At 60.8% G+C, this 22,722-nt stretch overlaps 1 protein-coding gene across 3 annotated transcripts in view; it reads right to left on the reverse strand.

Moving 5' to 3' along the window:
- BCR (BCR activator of RhoGEF and GTPase) overlaps window positions 1-22,722 on the reverse strand; it is an 87,073-nt gene that overhangs the window by 33,221 nt on the left and 31,130 nt on the right. For 2 of the 3 annotated variants that reach the window (XM_086349076.1, XM_086349078.1), the window contains exons 2-4: window positions 13,405-13,571; window positions 5,477-5,581; window positions 4,965-5,150 (exon numbers count right to left, since the gene is read on the reverse strand). In XM_086349076.1, the coding sequence (XP_086205202.1) occupies window positions 4,965-5,150; window positions 5,477-5,581; window positions 13,405-13,571 (458 nt within the window). Of the gene's footprint in view, window positions 1-4,964; window positions 5,151-5,476; window positions 5,582-13,404; window positions 13,572-14,182; window positions 14,314-22,722 lie in introns of those variants that run through there. The other variant, XM_086349077.1, reaches the window with a different exon arrangement.

The following is a 22,722-nucleotide window of genomic DNA, read 5'->3' on the forward strand; positions in this document are numbered from 1 at the left end:
TTCCCCTGCCCACGCGCTGAACGCACTTCTGCTTCCAATGTGACATGTGGGGAGGTGACTCACAGCCCCAGGCAGGTAGGGGCTCTCTTCCCAGCAACCTCCTCCTCCCACCCTGTTCGTTTAAAACTGGGCCACCAGCAAATGGCTGGTGTTCCAGGATGTCAGTGAACAAAGATGAGCGTCTCCAGCAGGTGGGAGGGGGCGGCCCCTGCTCGTCCCAGCTGCAGACGCCTCGGCGGGACCCATCCCTGGCCCGACGGGCTGCACTGCTGCTGCTGCCGTTCAGTCGCTCAGTTGTGTCCGACTCTTTGCGACCCCATGGACTGCAGCATGCCAGGCCTCCCTGTCCATCACCAACTCCTGGAGTTTGCTCAAACTCATGTCCATTAAGTCGGTGATGCCATCCAACCACCTCATCCTCTGTCGTCCCCTTCTCCTCCCACCTTCAATCTTTCCCAGCATCAGGGTCTTTTCCAATGAGTCAGCTTTTCTCATCAGGTGGCTAGAGTATTTGAGCTTCAGCTTCAGCATCAGTCCTTCCAATGAATATTCAGAGTTAATTTCCTTTAGGATTGACTGGTTTGATCTCCTTGGGTCATAAAGAAGGCTGAGCACCAAAGAATTGATGCTTTCGAACCGTGGTGCTGGAGAAGACTCTTGAGGGTCCCTTGGACTGCAGGGAGATCCAACCAGCAAGGAGGGGCTACACAGGTCTGCTCCTCTACAACCTCTTCAGACATGTGAGAAATGCGCAGTTTAGCTGCCCACGGAGAAGACGGGCTCCCACTGCCCAGTTATGAGCTCCATCCAGACCTGCGATGGGGCTGAGGTGTCACTCGGCACCCTGGCAGGCGGGAAGCCTCCGCTGCCAGCTGCAAAGCAGGGGCGCTGTCCTGCTCTCGGCCAAAGGCGTTAACAGGAGGTCTCCTGCCCCAGCTCTCAGCTGAGTCAAGACTTCCAAGGTCGGGGCAGGTTTGTCTGCGGCCACCACCATCACCAGGGCCTGGGTCACCTCCAGAGGCAGGAGGGAAAGCCCAGCCTGGGCAGGTGAGGGCAGACCCCATGACCGGCTGGGTGGGTCTCCTCCACTGCAGCCCACTGGGAGCCAGAAGCCCAAGACTTCTGCTGATCCTGGCGTTTGCTCTTCGTCGAACCTAAATTTTATTTCTACGTGCATTTGCATTTGTATTGAATTTTAGGTTTCTTCAGATGGCAAGGCCAGATGCCCTCCGCACTGATCTTCTGGCCCCGCTCCCTGTGGGGGTTGCACCGAGGGTCTGGGGGCACGTGAGAAAAACAGCAGCTGGAGGAGGCCCCGCTCGGCCCTGGCCACAGCGTTCACCTGGACAAGTCGCCGCGTCCAAGACCCCAGGTCCCCCGCCACACGGTGGGACCCAGAGCCCTTTCTCCCCCGACTGCCCCGCTCACTGAGGGTCTCCCACCCAAACAAAGGCCCTGCTTCAGGCACTGTCACCACCAATCATTCAGACAGTGCGTGTGGCCGGCTAGCAGAGCACACGATAAATAAGTCAAGAAACGCGTAATGACAGGTGGCTGAAGGCAGAGCAGGGGAGAAGAGCAGGGCTACAGTAGATACTGTGGCCGGGGTGACCTCTGGGAGAGGCCACGGCTCAGCCTAGTCCTGAGGGGATGTTACTACTGAAGTGTGTCCCCTTGGAATCCCTAAGTCGAAGCCCTGAGCACGGAGAAAGTGACTGTAGCTGGAGATGGGCCTAAAGAGGTGATGGGGAGAAAATGACGCCGTTACGGGACTTCCCGGGTGGTCCAGTGGTTAAAACTTCACCTTCCAGGGCAGACGGTTCACCCTCTGGTCAGGGAGCCAAGATCCTACATGCCTCGAGGCCAAAAACCCAAAACATAAAAGCAAGAGTGTAACAAATTCAATAAAGAATGTAAGAATGGTCCACATCAAAAATAATGTTTTAAAAACCATGAGGCTGTTCGAATGGGCCTGATCCAATCTGACAAGGGTCTTTAGACGAAGAAAAGATTAGGACACAGAAACAGCGGGACGACCACGTGAGGACACAGGGAAATAACAGCCATTGACACATCGAGGAGAGGCCGTGGGAGAAACCAGCCCTGCCAGCGCCTGGATCTGACTACCAGCCTCCAGAAATGGGAGGAGATAGACCTCTGTTGTTTGAACCACCTGGGCGGTAGCAACCTAAATACATCAACACAGAACCGCTTGTTGGTTACTTCTGCCCGCTCTTCCAGGAGCTCACATCTCCCACGTGGCTTTAGAGAGGTTTAGGCAACTCATGCACCAATAAGAATCCGAGCTGCACGGATAACCAGACAGATGGAGATCAGGTGCACCAATCAAAACCTGAGCTGCATGTAACCAGGTGCACCAATCAGAACGTGAGCTGCACAGGTAAGGGGACAGATGGAGACCAGCTGCACCAATCAGAACCCGAGCTGCACGGGTAGGGGGACAGATGGAGACCAGCTGCACCAATCAGAACTGGAGGTGCATGGGTAAGAGGACAGATGGAGACCAGGAGCACCAATCAGAACCCGAGCTGCACGGGTAGGGGGACAGATGGAGACCAGCTGCACCAATCAGAACCCGAGCTGCACGGGTAACTGGACAGATGGAGACCAGGTGCCCGCCGTGCACCATGTGAGGCCCCAACAGGACACAGCATCAGTGCAGTGGTTAAACACAGAACCTGAATCTCTTCTGGAAAAAAATCCGACCCAAACTGGTGTACCCTTAAGAAAAATGTCAAGGTTGTGGGAGACCAGCACAGGTCAAGCAAGCGGTGCAGATGGTAAGAAACTACAGAGACCTGACGACCACATCCGGACTCAGAGGAAAACGGCCACAAAGAACAGGGCACCTAACCTGGAAGAGATCCGTAGGATCGCGTATTAATTAGCAGTATCACATCAGCATGAGCTGCCCCTGATGGAGCACTGTCCTGTGGGCTGTGGAGGAGCATGTCCTCAGCAAATACACGATGACGTACTTAGAGATAGAAGGCAGGATCAGCACTTTACTCTCAAACCATTCACCGTGTGTGTGTGTGTGTGTGTTTGTGTGTGTGTGTGTGTGTGTGTACAAAGGAGAGGGAAAAAGAGAAAGATAAAGCAAAAGAGAAAGAAAGATAAAGCAAAATGTTACAAGTGGTGCAGCCGGCACAGAGACTTCTTTGTGCGATTCTTGCAACAATTCAGGAAGTTTGAAGTGATTAGGAACCAAAAAAACTGAGCTAATAAAAATTCAGCCAGAAACAAAGCCCCAGTTGGGTAGTGATTAACCCACAGGAAGGGAGTCAAGGCAGCGGCAGGAAGGGGCTTCCCAGCAACGAGGTGTGGCTCCTGAGTTCCTGGGGAGCGATGGTACCAGGGCTGGGGCATTGTGGGCTCCTGGGGGGGTCCCGAGACCCTCCCAGCTGGGGAGCCCAACCCCACTGTGCTAATCTGAAAGCGGTGGGGACAGGGACCCGTCCACCTGTCTGTGGGGATGCCCAGCGCCCGGCCCCGGGGGCACACAGGTGAACACACGGCACAGAGCTCCCCAGCAACCACCTCCCATGGCGGCTCCTCTTCCGTAGGGCCGCGCCTTCCCTGTCTGCCTGTTGCAGCACCTCATGCACGAAGGTAGCTCCAGGACACCAGGGAGACCAGAGCAAATGCTGCAAATTCCCGTGTTTGTCAGACTATTAAACTTTTTTAAGTTTCTGGGTGACTTAAGTGTTATTTGGGGAAGAGAGTGGTTGCGGTTTCTGCCCACAACCTGGGTCTTCAAAGATGGGGGTTTTGAGGATGGGCAGTACCGGTCTCCCTGCTCTCTGGCCCTGGGAAAGGGGTCCCAGGCGGGGAAATCTGAACCAAAGAAGCGTTCCTCCCCTTCCTGAAGCCCCGAGCAGTGGAGGGAGGGAACAGCTCACAGGAAAGCCACGCCCGAGCAGAACGCCAGGGTCTGGCATGAGCTGAGGCAGGCCAGCTGGGCGTCCGGGCGGCCCAGGAGGGCCGGGGACTGGTGCTTGGTCTCCGTGCGCTCTGGGCACTTAGAAGGGGGCCCAGCGACCTCAGCCGCCCCGGCCCACAAGGCCGGGTGCCCTCTCAGGGAAAGGGCACGCATACAGGGGGCCAGGCAACCCGGGAGCTGGGATTTCAGGTCCCTGCAGGGGGAACTCCGGTCACACGGGCCGGCCCGGCACCTGCCTTCGAGGAGTCCCGGGGCGAGGACTCGCAGCGCTGGGAGGCCGCCTCTCTGCCGGGCCGGCCACACACAAACCAGCCCTGCTGCCTCCCCACCCCGTCCACGGGATGTGCTGCGTCTCCAGGGCGCTGCGACCACCGTCCCTAACGGTAAATACGGCTCCAGGTCCTAAAACGGCTGCCACGGGAGCTGGGGCCACACAGGAGCTCTGTCCTCACCACGTCCTCAGTCAGGGATCCCCCTGGGGACCAGAGGGCTCCTCGCCCATGACCAACCTTCCCTCCCCAAACTGCCTTTCTCTCGTTCTTTAAGAAATCCTTGACTAACCCTTTAACTCAAGAGAAGTGCAGACATGCAACGAAGCTCGAGGAGTCCCGCTGTCCCACCTGCAGGGGCGGCTCCCGGCTCCCCGCCCCGTGCCCGTGCCTGGAACCTCAGTCTTGCTGCCCGGTCCGCAGCCTCTTTGTGGTCCAAAGAGGGCCCCGTCTGGAGCCTGGGAACCCTGAGCGGAACTCGGGCGGAGCCGGAAAGGACCAGAGATGTACGCGGGGTGGGCCACGGGGAGAGAGCCTGGCTTGGCGTCCTCGCCTGGGGTTTGCTGCACAGCGCCCACTCCGCGCGGCCCGCCCTGGGCGTCTGGGGCGTAAGATGCGCCTGGACTCCCCCTCCCCACCACGCCTCTGGCAGGGGGTGGGCGTCAGGCTCAGGGAGAGGCCGGGCCCGCCGCCCTCCACCCCGTCACCCCCGAGGCCCCCGGGTTCCTCACCAGCTTCTGGAAGAGGTCGCCCACGCGCTGCTGGCGGCTCCACTGCTGCACGCGGGGCAGGAGCCCGTCGTAGAAGTCCTTGTGGATCTCGTAGAGCTCAGGCACTTTGAAGAAGATGGTCTCGATCTGCTGGCTCGTCAGCACGGGCTGAGAGGTGGTGGCAGCCGCCTTCAGAGGCTTCATGGGCTGGAAGAGGGCACAGGTGGCGGGTGGTGGGGGGGTGGCAGGGGACGGGGCTCGCCACGTGCCAGGTGTGCGGCGGTCACGTGAACGCACACACGCTTCGGTTTTTAAATTTCAGCAGCCACAAAAACGTGAAGCCGGCTCAGCTGGGCACGGTGCCTCACGAGTGCACCCACCGCCCCCTCCCCCGGGGAGGGCCGACCTCTGCGGCCGAGGCCGTGTCCCGCCCTCCTGCGGGTGTTGGCGGGGATTCCAGGGGGCAGGCGGGGCTGCTCCCAGGCCTCCATGGCAGCGCTGCCCGCCCGCCCGGCACCCCTCCGCCCCCTCACCAGCAGCAGCGCCTCCAGATGGCTCAGGTAAGTCTCCTCGCTAGCCAGGATGCCAGACAGGACCCATTTTCTCATCTCTGAGCCCTTTTCCAAGTCCAGCTCACTCTGCAGGACAAAAGGACAAACGTCAGGCCCGAGGGGGCGGGTGGGGGTGGCGGGGAGAGCTGTCAAGGTGGAGGAAGCCGGAGAGTGGCCCTGAAGATCAGCTTCCCGAGAAGGTTCTGGGTGGGATGAGACTCGGGAGGCCTGGGGCCCCCCCGCAGGTCAGCCCCCGGTTTCCAGTCCTTGCAACATCTGGCCAGTCATCCAGCAAAGCCGGGGGCCACCCTTGGCCTTGACGCCAGGCAACGGGCAGTGGGGAGCTGGGTGGAGCGGCAGGCGAAGCCCTCCTACGAACCTTGAGCCCGTGAGCAGAGGAGTTGAGCCCAGGGGGTGGGGGGGAGGGGCATCGGGCCCAGCACACGGCCGCCGCGGCCTCTCCGCCACAATACTCCCTGGCCCGGCACCTGCCCAGCCAGCCTCACTGGACCTCTGGACCGGCCAGGGCTGGGCAGCCCGCCTTGTGCCCAGTCACAGGGCGAGGCTGGGCTGACGCCACCTGTCCAAGGGAAACCCCGTCTCCTGGGTCCAGGGCCTTTGTCCCTTAAACCTGCTGTTCTGAGCCTGCTTTCTAGACGCTGGGACCCACATACCTGTAGGCTACAGCAAGGACCCCCTCCTCCCCACTCTGAGGTCTTTGCCTTGAACACAGAGCTGGCAGGGCCCTGGATGCAGACAAGGGGGGCCGGGTTTGGAGGCTGCAAGACGACACCGCCGCACTGGGTGTGACGGTGTTACACCAGGGATGTGTCCCCGGCACCCCAGAACGCGACTGTCCTCGGAGATAAGGGTCTTTAGAGACGTAATCAAGTTAACACGAGGTCAGTGGGCTGGGTCCTAGTCCAAAACGGCTGGTACGCCCTTCTAAGAAGAGATCAGGTGATCAAAAGGCACAGACTTCCAGGAACGAGCCAAGCAAGTCTTGGGGATGTACGGAACAGCTCGGTGACCGTGTGTTGCCGCTCGGGTGTGGCCGCCTCTGCGACCCCAGGGACTGCGGCCCACCAGGCTCCTCTGCCCACGGACCTTCCCTCTGAGCGGGTTGCCACAGTCAGTACCATGTCGTACACGTGAAAGTTGCTCAAAGAACAGATCTTAAGAGTTCTTAGCACACAAAACATTTATAACCAGGCGTGGTGATGGATGTTATAACCAGGCGTGGGGATGGATGTTGAGTCATGGCCGGCAATCGTTTTACAATATACACATATACCCAACCACTGCCTCGTACACCTAGGATAAACACCAAGTTATAAATCGACGCCTCGAGAAGACGAGGAGGAGGGGATTAGGACACGGACATACCCGGCCGGAAAGACGCAGGGGGGAGACGGGCATCTCTGAGCTGAGGAGAGAGGTCCCGGGAGAAACCAGCCCCCGACACCTTCACCTCAGACGTCCCGCCTCCAGAACGGGCAGAAATCAGTCTCTCTTGTTTAAGCCACACGGTCTGTAGCGGTTTATTACAGATGCCCGGAAACTGACACGGAGCATGATTCCCAAGGCAACCAAACTGCTTCTTCATCAACTTCCGGGCTGAGGTCCTCTGCCTGCTCCCTGACCGGCAGTGAGGCAGTCTGGGGTCAGGGTGGCTGTGCCCAAGGCCTGCGCCCCACCTGTCTGGGGTTTTCCTCCCTACGTCCAGCCTGTGCTGGCCGGCCCCACTGCAGCCCGAGGGTGGTGCCAGGGGGCTGAGGCCCTGTGTCCCTGTGTCCAGAGAAGAGGACACAGCCCTGCCCTTTCCGCCACTGGCTCCCCAGCCTGCAGGTGAGCAGAGACAGCCCTGTCCTTGGGTGTGCAAGCGGAGCACTGGCCGTTGGTCACTCGGGGGGACGTGACGGATGGGGCAGGTCCTGGCCTTGGCCCCGCTGACATCTGGGGCTGCAGGGTTCTCTGCTGGGTGACATCTGGGGCTGCAGGGTTCTCTGCTGGGTGCCAGGGGGGCACCCTGTGCCACACTGAACGTCAGGCAGCACTTCTGGGCTCCGTTCACTTCACCAGCAGCAAGACCCCTGCCCCCAGTTACGACAGGGCTAACGTCCGTGGGCGTCGTCACCCATCATCCCACGCCAGCGCAGGCCTCCTGGCACTCCCATCGTTGTTCAGGCGTGTCCAGCTCTTTGTGACCCCATGGACTGCAGCACGCCAGGCCTCCCTGTCTGTCACCAACTCCTGGAGCTTACTCAAACTCATGTCCATCGAGTCGGTGATGCCATCCAACCATCTCATCCTCTGTTGTCCCCTTCTCCTCCTGCCCGTAATCTTTCCCAGCATCAGGGTCTTTTCCAGTGAGTCAGTTCTTCACATCAGGTGGCCAAGGTACTAGGGCTTCCGTTTCAGCATCAATCCTTCCAGTGAACATTCAGGGCTGATTTCCTTTTGGATGGATTGGTTTGATCTCCTTTTTCTGTTGTTATAATTCCACTTGTTCATTTATTCCTGGCTGTGCTGGGTCTTCGTTGCTGTGCGGGCTCTGCTCTAGCTGTCGCCAGCAGGGGCTCCGAGTCTCTAGTTGTGCTCGGGCTTCTCACGGCAGTGGCTTCTCTTGTTGCCGAGCAGGGGCTTCAGGAGCCGCAGCCGTGAGCTCAGCAGTTCTGGCTCCCGGGCTCCAGAGCACACGCTCCACACTTGTGGTGCCAGGGCTTAGCTGCTTCGAGGCATGAGGGATCTTCGTGGATCAGGGATGAAACCCACGTCTCCAACACTGGCATGCAGTTCCTTTACCACTGACGTGCCAGGAGAGCCTGGTTTGATCTTCCTGCTGTCCAAGGGACTCTCAAGTCTTCTCCAGTACCACAATTTGAAAGCAGCAATTTTTCAATGCTCAGCCATCTTTAGGATCCAACTCTCACCATCTGTACCTGACTACTGGAAAAACCATAGCTTGGACTATACGGGCCTTTGTTGGCAAAGTAACGTCTCTGCTTTTTAATATGCTGTCTAGGTTGGTCACAGCTTCTCTTCCAAGGAACAAGGGTCTTTTAATTTCATAGCTGCAGTCACCATCTGCAGTGATTTTGGAACCCAAGAAATAAAGTGTCTATTTCCATTGTTTCCCCATTGATTTGCCATGAAGTGATGGGACCACATGCCATGATATTAGTTTTCTGAATGATGAGTTTTGTTTTTTTTTTTTTGAATGATGAGTTTTAAGCCAGCTTTTTCACTCTCCTCTCACCTTCAGCAAGAGGCTCTTTAGTTCCTCTTCACTTTCTGCCAGAGGTGGTGTCATCTACGTATCTGAGATTACTGGTATTTTTCCCAATAGTCTTGATTCCAGCTTGTGCTTCTTCCGGCCCAGGGTTTCCCATGATGTACTCTGCATATAAGTTTAATAAGCAGGGTGACAATAAATAGCCTTGACGTACTCCTTTCCAATTTGGAACCAGTCTGTTGTTCCATGTCCAGTTCTAATTGTTGCTTCCTGACCTGCATACAGATTTCTCAGGAGGCAGGTCAGGTGGTCTGGTATTCCCATCTCTTTATGAATTTTCCAGTGTGTTGTGATCCACACAGTCAAAGGCTTTAGCGTAGCCCATAAAGTAGTATGTTTTTCTGGAACTCCCTTGCTTTTTCTATGATCCGACGGATGCTGGCAGTTTGATCTCTGGTTCCTCCACCTCTCCTAGATCCAGGCTGAGCATCTGGGAGTTCTCAGTTCACCCACTGTTGGGACTTGAAGGATTTTGAGCATCGTCTTGGTGGCCTGTGAGATGAGCGCCATTGTGTGTTCCCATAATACCTGGAACAGGACCTCCCAGGGCAGCCCCTCTGTACCCCCAGCCCCACTGGCCCTTCCCACCTGCCTGGCCTGGCGGGAGGGAGGTACTTCGTGGTGGAGAAATGGCAGATCTGACAGGAAGCACCGGGGCTGAGCCACGGGGTGGGGGTGCGGCCATCAGCCAGGCCCGCCCCGCGAGCCCCACTGTCTCAGGCCCCTGCCCTCCTGCCCTGAGCCTTGGCTGCCCAGGTGCGAACTGGAGAAAAGGAGCCCAGCTCCCACTTGCCCCCGTGTCTGCTTTCTGCATCCTTGGGACTTACAGCGCATCCTGGCTGCCTGCTGGGACCACCCAGAAAGGCTGCCTGGACCACCACTCTGCTCTGGGCATCGCTGTGTGTGCACAAGCCAGGTGCTCGTGTGTGTGTGTCTCGTGCGTACACGCACGTGTGTGCTTGTATATGTACACGTGTGTTCAAGCATGCATGTGCGTGCTTGTGTATGTACACGTGTGCTCAAGCATGCATACGTGTGCTTGTGTGTATATGTACATGTGCGCTCCTGTGTACATGCACGTGTATGTGTGTGCGTGCACTCACGCATGTGTACACGTCTGCGCTCATGTGTGTGTTCATGCGCGCGCGCACATATACGTCTCCCCCAGGTGCCTCCTGAAAGCCCGCGTGCTCATGCGTGTTCCTGTCTGTGTCTGTGTACACGTATGGGGGGTAGCCATCGGATTCTTGGCTTTCAGCCACTCTGGGGAAAGGACACCCAGGCCCCACACCACAGCCCTGTCCAGGCCATGCTGGGCAGCGGGAGCCTCCGGGCCAGGGCGCCCAGAGCCCCAGGTTCTCCACCAAGATCCACGGAATAAACCGACCAGCGAGAGGACCCAGAACCGCGGGCTGGGCCCTGGCGTGGCCACACCTTCACGAAGGTGCAAAGGTCCCTCCAGGGAACCCTCGTCCATCAGATGAGCAGGTCCCGGGGTCCAGGACCGTCCGGGCAGCCGGCTCCGGGGCCCCCAGCACCATCAGCAGAGATGTGCAGGTGGGGGGGCCCAGCCACCCCCTCTCCTCTCAGACCACGGAGGTCACGTCTCGAATGGAGGCACCCTGGGGAAGCTGCTCCCAGGGGACCCTGCTCGCACCTCCCGCCATGGCCGGGGTGAAGGCTTGTGTGCCCGGGGGAGCTGCTCCCCAGCCCTGCGGCCTGGAGAGCCGGGTGGAAAAGGACGGCGCCCCGTCCTGCTCTCTGCTCCCAGGGGCCTGGCCGGGTAAAGGAACGTGTGAGCGAGGCCCAGGGCTAGACTAGAACCTTCTCCTGAGCCTCAGAGGGGCTAGGGGCAGCGGACAGGGGCCTGGGCACCGGCTACCCCACCCAGAGGCGAGAGGGCGGAGGAGACAGGCGGAGGGGGCAAAGGGCAGGGCGGGACTGCGGTGTTCACACCTGCTCTGCACACGCGCAGGCTCTGGGAAGGGTGTGTGCAGGCGCCCGGGACGCGGAGAGGGCAGGAGGAAGCTGGAGGAAAGAGGCCTCCACTGCCCGGGAGCGGGAGGGGAAGACAACACAAGCCCTGTGGCCAAGAAAGCAAAAAAAAAAACCACCCCCAGTGTGACAACAAGGTCGGGGAGCGGAGGGAGGGAGCCAGGGGAGCAGAGGGGCAGCCCGCCAGCCAGCTGCCAGGCCCAGAGCTGCAGGGCCCCCACCCCAACCCCGGGGCAGTCACGGCCTGCTGGCCAGCGCGGCTGCAGAACAAAGGCTACCCCCTCCCAGGACGGCAGCTGGGGTGACGCCTGGACGCTCGTCTGCACCCCGGACGCGCTGGCCGGAGGCCCTGGTCCGGGCTCCCCGGGAGCCTGCTCGAGGGGCTGACGAACGTGTAACCTCGCTGTCCCTCGTGGAGACGAGGGACGTGTGTCCACTGGCACTCGCCCGGGACTTGGGTCCCCAGCTGGCACTGCACAGTTGTCGTTCCAGGGAAACGCAGACACGCCCAGCGGCCCCTCTGAGGATGAGCACCGGGAGGGAGGTGCTCACTGATGCTCTGCGCCGGGACAGCCTCCTCGGGTCACAGGACCCACCCTACTGCCCACCTGGCTCCTCCCCCAGTGCCCCGGGCAACTCCCCGGGAACCCCTACTCACCCTGCGGGCATGTGTTCCTGGAGCTGACCTGCACCCCCAGTAGGCCAGCGAACCCCCGCATCGCCATGGGTCCCCAGGAAGGTCCTCCTGACCCCCCACTACCCGCCACCCTGAAAGGGCCCAGGCTCAGCGGCCCCCACCCTGGAGGGGCGGGATTGAGGGGAACGGGCAGGCACCCTGGCCCTGGCAGATGGGGGATCGGGCGACCGCAAGACCACAGCGCTTCCTGTGGGCGCCAGGAAGCCCCAGCCGCATCGTCCTCAGACCCACAATCAGAGACGAAAGGGGGAAGTGTCCCTGCGTGGCCAACAGGGCCCCAGAAAGCCAGAGCTCTCTGCCGGTCTCCAGGGCCTCGAGCCCTGGACCACGGGGCTTCCAGAACAAAACCACGCATGCCTCATCCGGTCCCGTCCCCGTCTCCCCCAGGTGCCACCTGAAAGCCCCCTGGGCCAGGTGCCCGCTTGGGGCTGGAGCCCCCAGGCCCGACAAGCAGGTGCAGCCTTCTCGCCGCGCGTGTAAGGCGAGACGAGTCTGAGGGCTCCTGGTCTGGACAGGCTCCCCAGCAGGTGGGCCCCCCAACTGGGGGTAAATGGTGGGGGGCACAACCCCAAGTCAGCATGCTGGGGGCCTGAGGGCAGGGGCCCGGGCAGGGGCGGGAGGTCATGTGCCAGGGGAAGACAGCCCTCAGGGACCACAGACAGACAGGGAGGACCGTCCCGAGTCCAGGGATCGGCCGTTAGGATGCTCGTCTGTCCCAAGTCACACCCGCAAGGCAGGGTGAGAGAGGAGACCTCACGAAGGGCAGGGCAGGGGCCGAATGGCTGAGCTGAGGGCGGGGAAGGCTTCAGAGCCGCCACGGTGTGGCCTCGAGCAAGTCACTCTGCCCCTCTGAACCTCGGTCTCTTCGTCTACGGAACGCCGGGGCTGGCCATGTGGGTAAGCCGCACCAGGCAGGCATGCGTTCACACGGGCGCCCACCTACCACCCCCGTTTCAGGGGGAGAAGCCTGCCCGGCAGGGGGAAAGCCAAAGTGTCAGTGGTTCAATCACGTCTGGACTCTTTTGCGACCCCACGGACCGCAGTCCGCCAGACTCCCCCACCTGTGGGATTCTCCAGGCAAGAATCCTGGAACGCGTGGCCATTTCCCGTCTCCAGGGGAATCTTCCCGACCCAGGGACTGAACCCAGGTCTCCTGCACTGCAGGCAGATGTTTTTACCGTCTAGACTGGCAGGGAAGCCAGAAATCACAGAAGCCAAAGGAAAACGGCAGTCCTGAGTGAAGGCGCCGGCCCCACAGGGGGGCCGCGTGGTGAGGAGATGTGGTTCCAGCCACGGGGGAAACCTCAGCCCTCGCTCTCATTGCTAAATCCGGGGTGGAGACGCCCCAGAAACAAGCTGAGTGGGAGGAGGGAGGTGTCGGTCATCGGGGGCAACACCCGCGCTCAGCCCAGCAGGGTGGGCCTGGGACGTCAAGCGGGTGCCCGGCTGGGCCCTGACGCCCCTCGGGGGCGCCGGCCTGAGGCGTGAGGCCACGAGGACCGGGAGTCAGGCCTTCACGGCCACTGCCCGCGAGGGAGGGCACTAGGGTGGTGCCAGCTTCCGCTCGCCACGGATCTCGGGGCCTCAGTTCCATCGCAGAGCAGAGGGGATGGCGGGAGGGTCACTAAAGATGGGCAGGCCCCCAGAGAAAGACCCCAGAGAGCGGGTGAGCCATCTCAGCAGCTCCTTGGGCAAGAGGGGGGGCTAGTGTGCTGGGGGGGGGGGGCCTGGACCCGACCCGCCATGCACCCTGCCGGCCGAGACAGAGCCCCGGGACCCCCGCGTCCGCCCTCCGCCCCCCGGGACCCCCGCGTCCGCCCTCCACGCCCGCCCCCCCGCCCCATGCACCCAGATCCGGGACGAGGGCCTCAGGGAGACTGGACCCTCGGCGGCCCCCTCTCCCACCCTCCCGCCCCGACTCACCGCTCTGCTGGGCTCCGCCGCATCCCTGCCACCCCGGGCCTTGCTGCTGAGGTGGGGCGAGGAGGCAGGCGAGTCGTCGATGTAGGGCAGCCCGTCCTGGGGCCGGCGCGGCTCCTCCGCCCGATCCGAGGCACAGCTGAACCCCGGTGGCGTCCCGAACAACGCATCTGCAAGTGCAGAGAAGCAGGGGCGTCAGAGGCAGGGAGGGGCCGAGGGCTGTCAGCCTGGGGGGGTGGCACCCCACCCGTCCCCTGCGGGCCTGGAACAGGGTGAGGGGCTGAGGGCGGTTGGCCTGGGGGGCTGGGGGCACCCCACCTGTCCCCTGCGGCCTGGAACAGGGGCCTCGTAGAGCCGGACCTCACCTTCACAGCTGACTCTGCAGGTGGGCGGGGTGGGGTGCCCCCTCCCCACACGTGAGGCTGGGCCTTTGATCCCCGCAGGTGGGGGCAGTGGGGCCTGAAGGGTGGACCCCAAATGCTAGAGTCCTGCTGTCCAGGGACGTCTTTAAGCCCCATCTGGGGGGATCCTAAGTGACCCCACCGACCCAGGTGCAAGGCCAGGAGACAGGCTGTGCCCCCCTGCCCCCCAGCTGAGAGTCCCCACGAGCAGAGCGTGGCTTGTCCTACAGCAAGCTCTCCCCAAATTGGGGAGGGGGCGGTACCTGACCACAGAGCCGACACCCTGTTCCTTCAGGCGCCAGTCAGCGCTCCCCACACCCCGCCCCCATGGATCACAGGCCACATGGGCTCCAGAGCCCGCTTCCCAGAGCCGTTCTTACCGAGCGGACTCCCTGGCTGGGCCATCAGCCCGCAAGGGCCCGGCCCGTTCCAGCCTCACGTCACAGCCGCCCGTCCACTCCTCCTTTCAAAGGGCGCCCGGGCCTTCCAAGAGGTCATCCCAACGGGGCTCGGTCACGTCACCGTGACGCACACACTGGCAGCCCAAGGTGATGGCACAGGCGGCCTCCGGGGCGGTCAGCCCCCAGCTGGCAACACCTTCCGGCACCAAATGTTCTGCGTGCTGGCGGCACCTAGACCGACCCGGCCAGGTGGGGCCCAGTGCCTGGCACCGGCTTTCCAGAGCCTACTAGAGCAGAGGACAGGCCTCACTGCCTTCCACCGGTGCCGTGGGGACGAGCTGCAGGCCGAGACGGGCCACCGAGCTGCGGGCGCCTGCAGGCCAAAGTCCCTACTCCCTGCCCCGCCCCTGCCTCGCCCCACCCCTCCAGCTCCGCTCCCGGAAGGTCACCGTCCTCCAACAGGGGCCCTCAGCCCTGGCTACCCGCCAGCATCACCCAGGGGCTCAGAAAGCGTACCCCAGGCGGGCCCCACACCTACTGACCGAGTCGGGGGTGGCCTGGGCCCCGGTGGCTGCGAAGGACCCCCGGGGGGCTCCAGCCAGGGCAGAGAGCCTGCCCTGCCGCCCCCCGGCCCGGCGCTGCACCTGGGGCCCTGGGGTCTGCACTCGGGGGCCCGTCACCAAGGCCAGGCTGGGCTCTGCCTGTGGGTCCACAGGAGGGTCCCGGTCCTCAGGCCGCTTCTGGGGCGAGAGCCGCAGAGGACGCTGCGGGCTGCACCAAGGCACCCTGGGCCTCTTAATCCACCATCTGAGGCGCTTAAGGGACCAAGATCACTGCGCTGGGTGTCACCCTCCGGCCCTTGGACTTTAGGGTCTCAATTTTTATTATTTTTGGCCGCACATCACAGCATGTGGGATCGTAGTTCAGCGACCGGGGATGGAACCCACGCCTCCTGCACTGGGAGATGGGAGTCTTAACCACGAGGCCACCAGGGAAGCCCCTGGACGGTGGGTTCTGTACCGTCCTGAGGGGGCAGCCCGAGGCCACAGTCAAGCACTGCCTCCTGAGAAGACCCAAAGGCCCAGCTAGCTCTCACTCAGCGTTCCTGAGGATGGCGGGGTGGGGGGGCACCAAAGGCCCAGCTAGCTCTCACTCAGCGTTCCTGAGGACGGGGGGGGCGGGGGGCACCAAAGGCCCAGCTAGCTCTCAGTCAGCGTTCCTGAGGATGGCGGGGTGGGGGGGCACCAAAGGCCCAGCTAGCTCTCACTCAGCGTTCTTGAGGACGGGGCGGGGCGGGGGGCACCAAAGGCTCAGCTAGCTCTCACTCAGCGTTCCTGAGGATGGCGGGGTGGGGGGGCACCAAAGGCTCAGCTAGCTCTCACTCAGCGTTCTTGAGGACGGGGCGGGGCGGGGGGCACCAAAGGCTCAGCTAGCTCTCACTCAGCGTTCCTGAGGACGGGGCGGGGCAGGGGCAGGGGGCACAGAACCCTGGTCCACACCCACCCCCCAAACAAGTCTGATCCTGCGTTCCTCTTCTTTCTGGAATCACATTTTTTTTTTTTTTTAAGGAAAATAAATGTCCTCCAGCGGGGGGGCGGGGAGGAAGGTCGCAGACTCGAGAGGCTCCGGTTCCACCCAGGTGGCAACACAGCTGAGACAGCGCCGGTCACCCAAGCCATCCGCGTCTCAGGTTTGCTGACTTGAAACTGGGCCCAGAAACTAGACCACGGACAGAGCCTGCCTGGCGCTGAAACGTCCCTGTCGCCCAGCCCTCCCCGCTAGCGCAGAATGGCCAGCGTCCACACGTCCCAAGAAACCTTCAGCTTTTCTTTTTTTTTTTAACAACCATGTTGTAAAAAGTTACCATATTCCTTCCTTTTGTGGAAGAACATGACCCGAGAGCGTCACCTGATTTCCAGGCCTGTGAGCGCATTGAGCTCACGTCCCAGGTCAAGTCAACACCGAATCCCCAGTGAGAACCTCGGGATATCAGGGTCAGGCTTGGGACCCCAGGGCTCACCCTCGAGAACCGCAAGTGTTCACATGTGTGACTTGCTCACGTGCTGGTTCCACAACAGCATCAGGGCTAAAGCCCGGTGTAAACCGAAGTCCTCGGTGAGGGGCCGCTGGCCCGTGTCAAGAGGGGCTGGCTGTCGGTGCTGCCGTGGAAGCTTCGCCCGGCCAGGCCAGTCCGAGGGGCCAGGTCTGCAGCCAGACGCCAGGGGTCACAAGGTGGTGCCCTGGAAACTGAAAACCCAGCCGTCTCCCCACTCTGCACACATCTCCCCAGTGGACACTGGTTAAGGGAAGCAGTGCCATCAAGCCTCGGTCGTGGCCAGCCGGCCACCCCTTGTGTCCTCAGCCAAGGGCTCAGTCTGCCGCCCTGCTCATCTGGACTTGACACCCCTCATTTTGATGACTGCCCCTCCCCACCCCGTCCCAGGCTGTTCTGATGCAAGCGTATCACAGGAGGAAAGCCCCTCGCCCCCGCCTCCTGCTTCTAAGCAACACGCGGGACCTGTCTTCCTCTCGCTCTGCAGCTTCCACACCCGACATCCCCCCGTCTTGAGTGTAAGGCACGATTCGGGATGAGAAAGGCCGCTGTCTGCCCAGAACCACAGCAGAGCGAGAGGCAAGGCATGCCCTCCACTCCTCCGACTCCTGCGATCCCCTGGACTGTAACTCGCCAGGCTCCTCTGTTCATGGGGTTTCCAGACAAGAATAACTGCAGTGGGTTGTCATTCCCTCTTCCAGGGGGATCTTCCCGACCCAGGGATCGAACCGAACGAACCGGTGTCTCCTGCATTGACAGGCGGATTCTTTACCACTGAACCACCAGGCAAGAGAGGAGGCTCAGCTGAACAGCTCACAGTGGGGAGGGGAGGAGGAGGGACGGAGTGCGGCTGAGTCACAGCTCCGGCTGAGTGTGGAAAAGCTGAGTGTGGAAAAGCGTTTACACAGTGAAACCTGAAACCTCCTCTGCAGGCAAGCAGCCCAGCACTCTGCGCATCTACAATCCATTCTGACGCCTGGAGAAAAGGCAGCCTCCCTCCCCACCCCACAGAAAAGGCAAAGGAGTAAGTCCGGGGGGTGCCAAGTTCACGTCCCCTTCTTACACCTGAAGGGCAACACTGGTTTTTAAAAAAAAAAAAAAAAAGTCCTTCAAAACGTCACACACAGAACACCTACAGGATCTAGCAACCCCGCTTCCGGGTATGGACTAGGAGGAATTCAAAGGAGGGTCACGCCCAGGTATCTGCAGGCCCACATTCACAGCGGCCAAATGGGCGGGAGCACATGCCTGCCCGCTGAGGGACGACAGACACAGGATTCAAAGCGGACACCACTCGGCCTTAGAAAGGAAGGCTGTCCAGCGCCGGCAGCAACGCGGCTGAGTGACCCCGGCCAGGCCCGGAAAGGCAGGTTTACCCTCTGACCGCATTGCTCTTGTTCAGTCGCTCAGTCGTGTCTGACTCTTCGGGACCCCGTGAACTGCAGCGTCTGTTAATTTCATGGCTGCCGTCCACGGGGTCGCAAAGAGTCGGACACAACTGAGCGACTGAACTAACGGGCTGAACTGCAGCACACCAGGCCTCCCTGTCCTTCACCATCTCCCAGAGCTTGCTCAAACTCATGTCCATTGAGTCGGTGATGCCATCCAGCCATCTCATCCTCTGTCGTCCCCTTCTCCTCCCGCCTTCAATCTTTCCCAGCATCAGAGTCTTTTCCAATGAGTCAGCTCTCTGCATCAGGTGGCCAAAGTATTGGAGTTTCAGCTTCAGCATCAGTCCTTCCAATGAACACCCAGGACTGATCTCCTTTAGGATGAACTGGTTGGATCTCCTCGCAGTCAAAGGGACTCTCAAGAGTCTTCTCCAACACCACAGTTCAAAAGCATCAATTCTTCAGTGCTCACTCTATGAGGTCCCCAAACAAACTTGTATACACAGAACAAGGAACAGGGGTTACCAGGGCGGCAGTTAGAAGGGAATGGAGCGATATAGTTTAACAGGGTGAAGTCTGGTTCAGGAAGAAGACGACTCCTGGAGCTGGACAGCGGGGACGGCTGCACAGCGATGAGAATGTGCCTCGTGCCTCCGTGCTGGACACGCACAAGGACTCAAACGGCACACTTGACTGTAGGCACGCACTCCTGGGGCTCCCTCCTGCCAGTGGAGGAGACGCGAGACCCGGGTTCCAGCCCCGGGTGGGGAAGATCCCCTGGAGGAGGAAATGGCAACCCACTCCAGTGTTCTTGCCGTGAAAATTCCATGGACAGAGGAGCCTGTGAGGCTACATGCAGTCCACGGGGTGCAAAGAGTCGGACACGACCGAGCGCACACACAGATACACACATGCCTAAGGGCCCTGCCGCCCTGCCCATCCCCCTGGCGATGTCGGGGGAGCGGACCAGAGGGGCCTCATCTCTAGCAGCCCATCGGCAATCACAGCCAAAACTAGCACGGAACGGGGGGTGAAGTCAGTCAGAAAGAGAGAAACAAGTATCGCAGACACATGGAATCTAGAAAAAGGGCACAGATTAAGTTCTTGGCAAAGCAGAAATAAGAGTTACAGACGTTTACAGAACAAACCTGTGGTTACCAAGGGGGCGGGGGGCAGGCTGGGAGACTGGGACTGACATATACACGCCATGGCCTCTTAGACACAAACCCAACAAGGCAGCACAGAGAACCCTACCCAGGAGTCTGTGATGACCTACATGGGGAGAGAATCTAAAAAACAGCGGATATTTATGTATAACTGATTCACTTTGCTGGGCAGCAGGAACCTAACAGTGTAAAGCAGCCGCACTACAGTAGAAACTAAAAAGAAATCAGCAGAAAATGAGCACAGAATCGAAACATCCAAGGGGGTGCTGCCTGAGCGGCGGAGAGAGGCCTGGGTGAGGGACATCGGGGCTCCAGGACACCCCCAACCTGTGAGCTCCTTCAGCAATAAAGACGATGAAGGGAAGGCTGGGCCTTCTCTGTAGAGCAGATCCGGGCGTCACACAGCCCCACTGTCTCCACTGGGCTTGCATGCCCCGCGCCCACGCGCACACCCCTCACCTGGGCTGGGTGCGATCCCTGCGCGAGGGCAGGACCTGGTCCATCGCAGACCACTCCCGGGAACCGCCCAGCACGTGCCTGCAGCCCTCAGATGCTGCGCCCCCTGGCCTGAGACAGCCCGGCTACAGCTGCCCGGGAAGCACCAGCAGCCCCAGGAACTTCGACATGCCCCTCCCCATTTCCACATGGAGCGAGACCCCCTCTGAAGCCTCTGCCCGGCCCCCTGGGAACCCCACCGCAGAGTTCCGCGGGAACGTGCAAAACGGAGCTCGGACCATGGCCGTTCGTGTCCTGGGGGCGGACGAGCAAGGCGGGGGGCCTCCTGGACCCGACGTGCCTGGAGCGTCCCCAGCTCCAGCATGGGTCGCCTGGCGGCCTCCGGATCCCAGCCTAGGTCCCGCCCTCAGGCCAACGCGCCACCGGGGGCGAGTCCACGGGTTGGCGGCCCTCGGTTGGGGGAGCAAAGGTCCGTGGCCTTCCTGCCCAGAACACACCAGGGAAGGAGAGAGTGCGGGGAGCGGCCCAGCTGATAAGACACGCCCCCGGGGTCAGGAAGACACAAGGGCTGGGGTGTGCAGCAGGAAGACCCCAGCCAGGACGTGTTTATTTACAAAGGTAAAAGCACCTCAGACGGCCGCTTCCTTCCGGCGGTCAGCTCAGAGAACCGCTCCACCAGGCCCCCTCAGGCTTCCGCCCTCCCCGCCCAGCCCCACACCCCGCGGTCCTGGCCCCTGGCCCAGCCCAGTGCTGGCGGTGCTGGGCTGGGTACTCTCGACGCTCGTATTCCCGGTGGCTAGCGGTGGGGCGGGGGCCCTGCAAGGTCGGCTCGCTCCTCTGAGAGAGGCTCAGAACGCTGGGGTGTGGGGGGTCAGGGGCCCACAGTCCCCACGGGACAGAGCTGGCCCTGGACCCACAGTCATCCTCTGCTTTGAGCCCTCCTGGGGGCTCGGTGGTCAGGAACCCGCCTGCAGTGCAGGAGACTCGGGTTCCATCCCTGGGTGGGGGAGCTCCTCTAGAGGAGGGAATGGCTCCCCTACTCCAGTGTTCTTGCCTGGGAAAGCCCATGGACAGAGGAGCCTGGCGGGCTACAGCAGCCCATGGGGTCGCAGAGTCAGACACGACTGACCGACTCAGCAGCAGCAGCAACCCGCTGTCCCATGCGCTGAGAGCAGATTCGGGGTCCAGGCTGGCTCCTGTATTTGTGGCAGCGCCTGGAGCACAGTCAGGGAATGCCTGTGCTGCTCAGGAAAGTAAGTTTTCCAAACAGTGGAAAACTCTCACATCTTTGATGTAACAAGTGGGTATTTTTGCAAAATTCCCGCTGACCTTTGCCCTACACTGCCTCTGGGCCAAGCACAGGGCTGGCCACTCATATCAGCTCCTTGAATCCCCCCCCACCTCCGTCCCCTTAGGAGGCAGGAACTTCCAGACGCCTGTTTTTCAGACGGGGACACTGAGTCCCAGAGAGAGAGGAACTGCGTCCGGGTCTGTCTGTGTGAGCTGCCCAGTTCAGTCAACTTACAAACACTTCAAAGCAAAGGCATTTTTCAAAAGCCAAAGTGGCAGCCACGTGACTCTGTGATTCTCGTCCTGGGCATGTGTAACGTCCTGGGTATGTGTAACTCAGGTGAAAGCAGGCGCCCAAACCGAAACTTACTACCAGAACATGCACCCGGTCTTTCGCAACATTTCCAGAACAATCAGAATGTAAAACAACACAGGCATCCATCAGCGGATGAATGGGTCAGGAAGGACCAGTCAGAAGCCTGGGGCGTGCGCGCGCACCCTCTGCCTTATGAGATGGAGACCACCGAGACGCTGTAGAGCAGACCCGACTCAATGTTCTGGAGATCACCGAGACCTGCTGTAGAGCACAGACTCGACCCAATGTTCCGTGACAAGGTGGACGAGCAAAGGACCCGAAAGAGTACACAGGGACATCCCGAGTGGGAAAGAACCCGCCTGCCAACGCAGCAGACGCGGGTTTGAGCCCTGACCCAGGAGAGCCCACAGGCCTCAGAGCAGCCACGCCCGTGGGTCACAACCACAGGGCCGTGCCCTGTGACGAGAAGCTGCCGCAAGGAGAAGGCTGCGCACCAGAGGAGCCCGGCTCACCCCACCAGAGAAGAGCTCACGCTCGGCAACGAAGCCCCAGCACCGCCAGAGCAAGGGACGGATTCGATTATAAACCAGAATAAACAAGTACAAGCTCAGCCGAGTCGCCTCTGTGGTACGCCCGGGACTGACACGACCTCGTAAATCGACGACGTGAGAGCGCCAGTCGCTCCGTCGCCTCTGACTCTTCCCGACCCCGGGGGCTGCAGCCCGCCAGGCTCCTCTGTCCATGCGATTCTCCAGGCAAGAATTCTGGACTGGGTTGCCATTTTCTTCTCCAGGGGATCTTCCCGACCCAGGGATCAAACCCACATCGCAGGCAGATTCTGTACCGTCTGCCATCTTCACTTTAAATCAATCATACTCTAGTAAAAACAGAACAAAAAAAACCCCGACTTGTTGATAAATACATGGACATACCAAAGTGGTCTATCCACAGAAAGGAAGATTATTGGCTTAGGAAGACCACAGCGTGGATGAACCTCCCCAGCTTTATGGCAGGAAGTGAAGGTCGCTCAGTCGTGTCTGGCTCTTTGGGAGCCTGTGCCCTGTACAGTCCATGGCACTCTCCAGGCCAGACCACTGGAGTGGGTAGCCTCTCCCTTCCCCAGAGGATCCTCCCAACCCAGGGACTGAGCCCAGGTCTCCCGCATTGCAGGCGGATTCTTTACCTGCTGAGCCACCAGGGAAGCCCAAGAATACTGGAGTAGGTAGCCTTTCCCTCCTCCAGGGGATCTTCCCAACCCAGGGATCAAACCGAGGTCTCCCGCACTGCACGCGGATTCACCAGCTGAGCCCCAGTGAGGGCAGCCCCCAAACGCCAGGCAGCGGCCTGACCCCATGTACACGAAACGTCCACAACAGGCCGGTCCACAGAGGCAGAGAGCAGGTGCCCGGGGGGTGTGGGGCTTCCTTGGGGTGATGAAACTGGGAAGTGGACAGGGGAGGCGGCTGGCTGCCCAACACTGCACCCCTGAGCCGTTCACGTGAAAACCTTTCCTCTTCTGTTACATAATCTCATCTCCATCGTACAAAACGGAAAAACTGTTTTTGTCTCTTAAACCAGGAACCTGGGAACATAATCCAGCTGTTTCCTGACGAGCTAGAGCGTTGTTCCGGACACACGTCAGGACGGCCTGGCACCGGGGCCCCAAGCGACCGCGGGCAGAAAGCCGGGGCCGCGCGTTCTGACGCGGCTGGGTGGTTCCTCTGTTTTGCCTTCTTCCACCGGCAGGCTGGCAGCTGTCCCTTCCTGCAGCCACACCACACGGGTCAACATCCTTTTCCAGAGAGATGGCCCCTGTCCAGTCGGCCCCTGCAGCCCGGCGGGGTTCT

Source organism: Bos grunniens, chromosome 17, assembly GCF_055505025.1.
Source record: "Bos grunniens cultivar Pamir isolate PY7600 chromosome 17, Bosgru_T2T1.0, whole genome shotgun sequence".
NCBI classification, from domain to species: domain Eukaryota; kingdom Metazoa; phylum Chordata; class Mammalia; order Artiodactyla; family Bovidae; genus Bos; species Bos grunniens.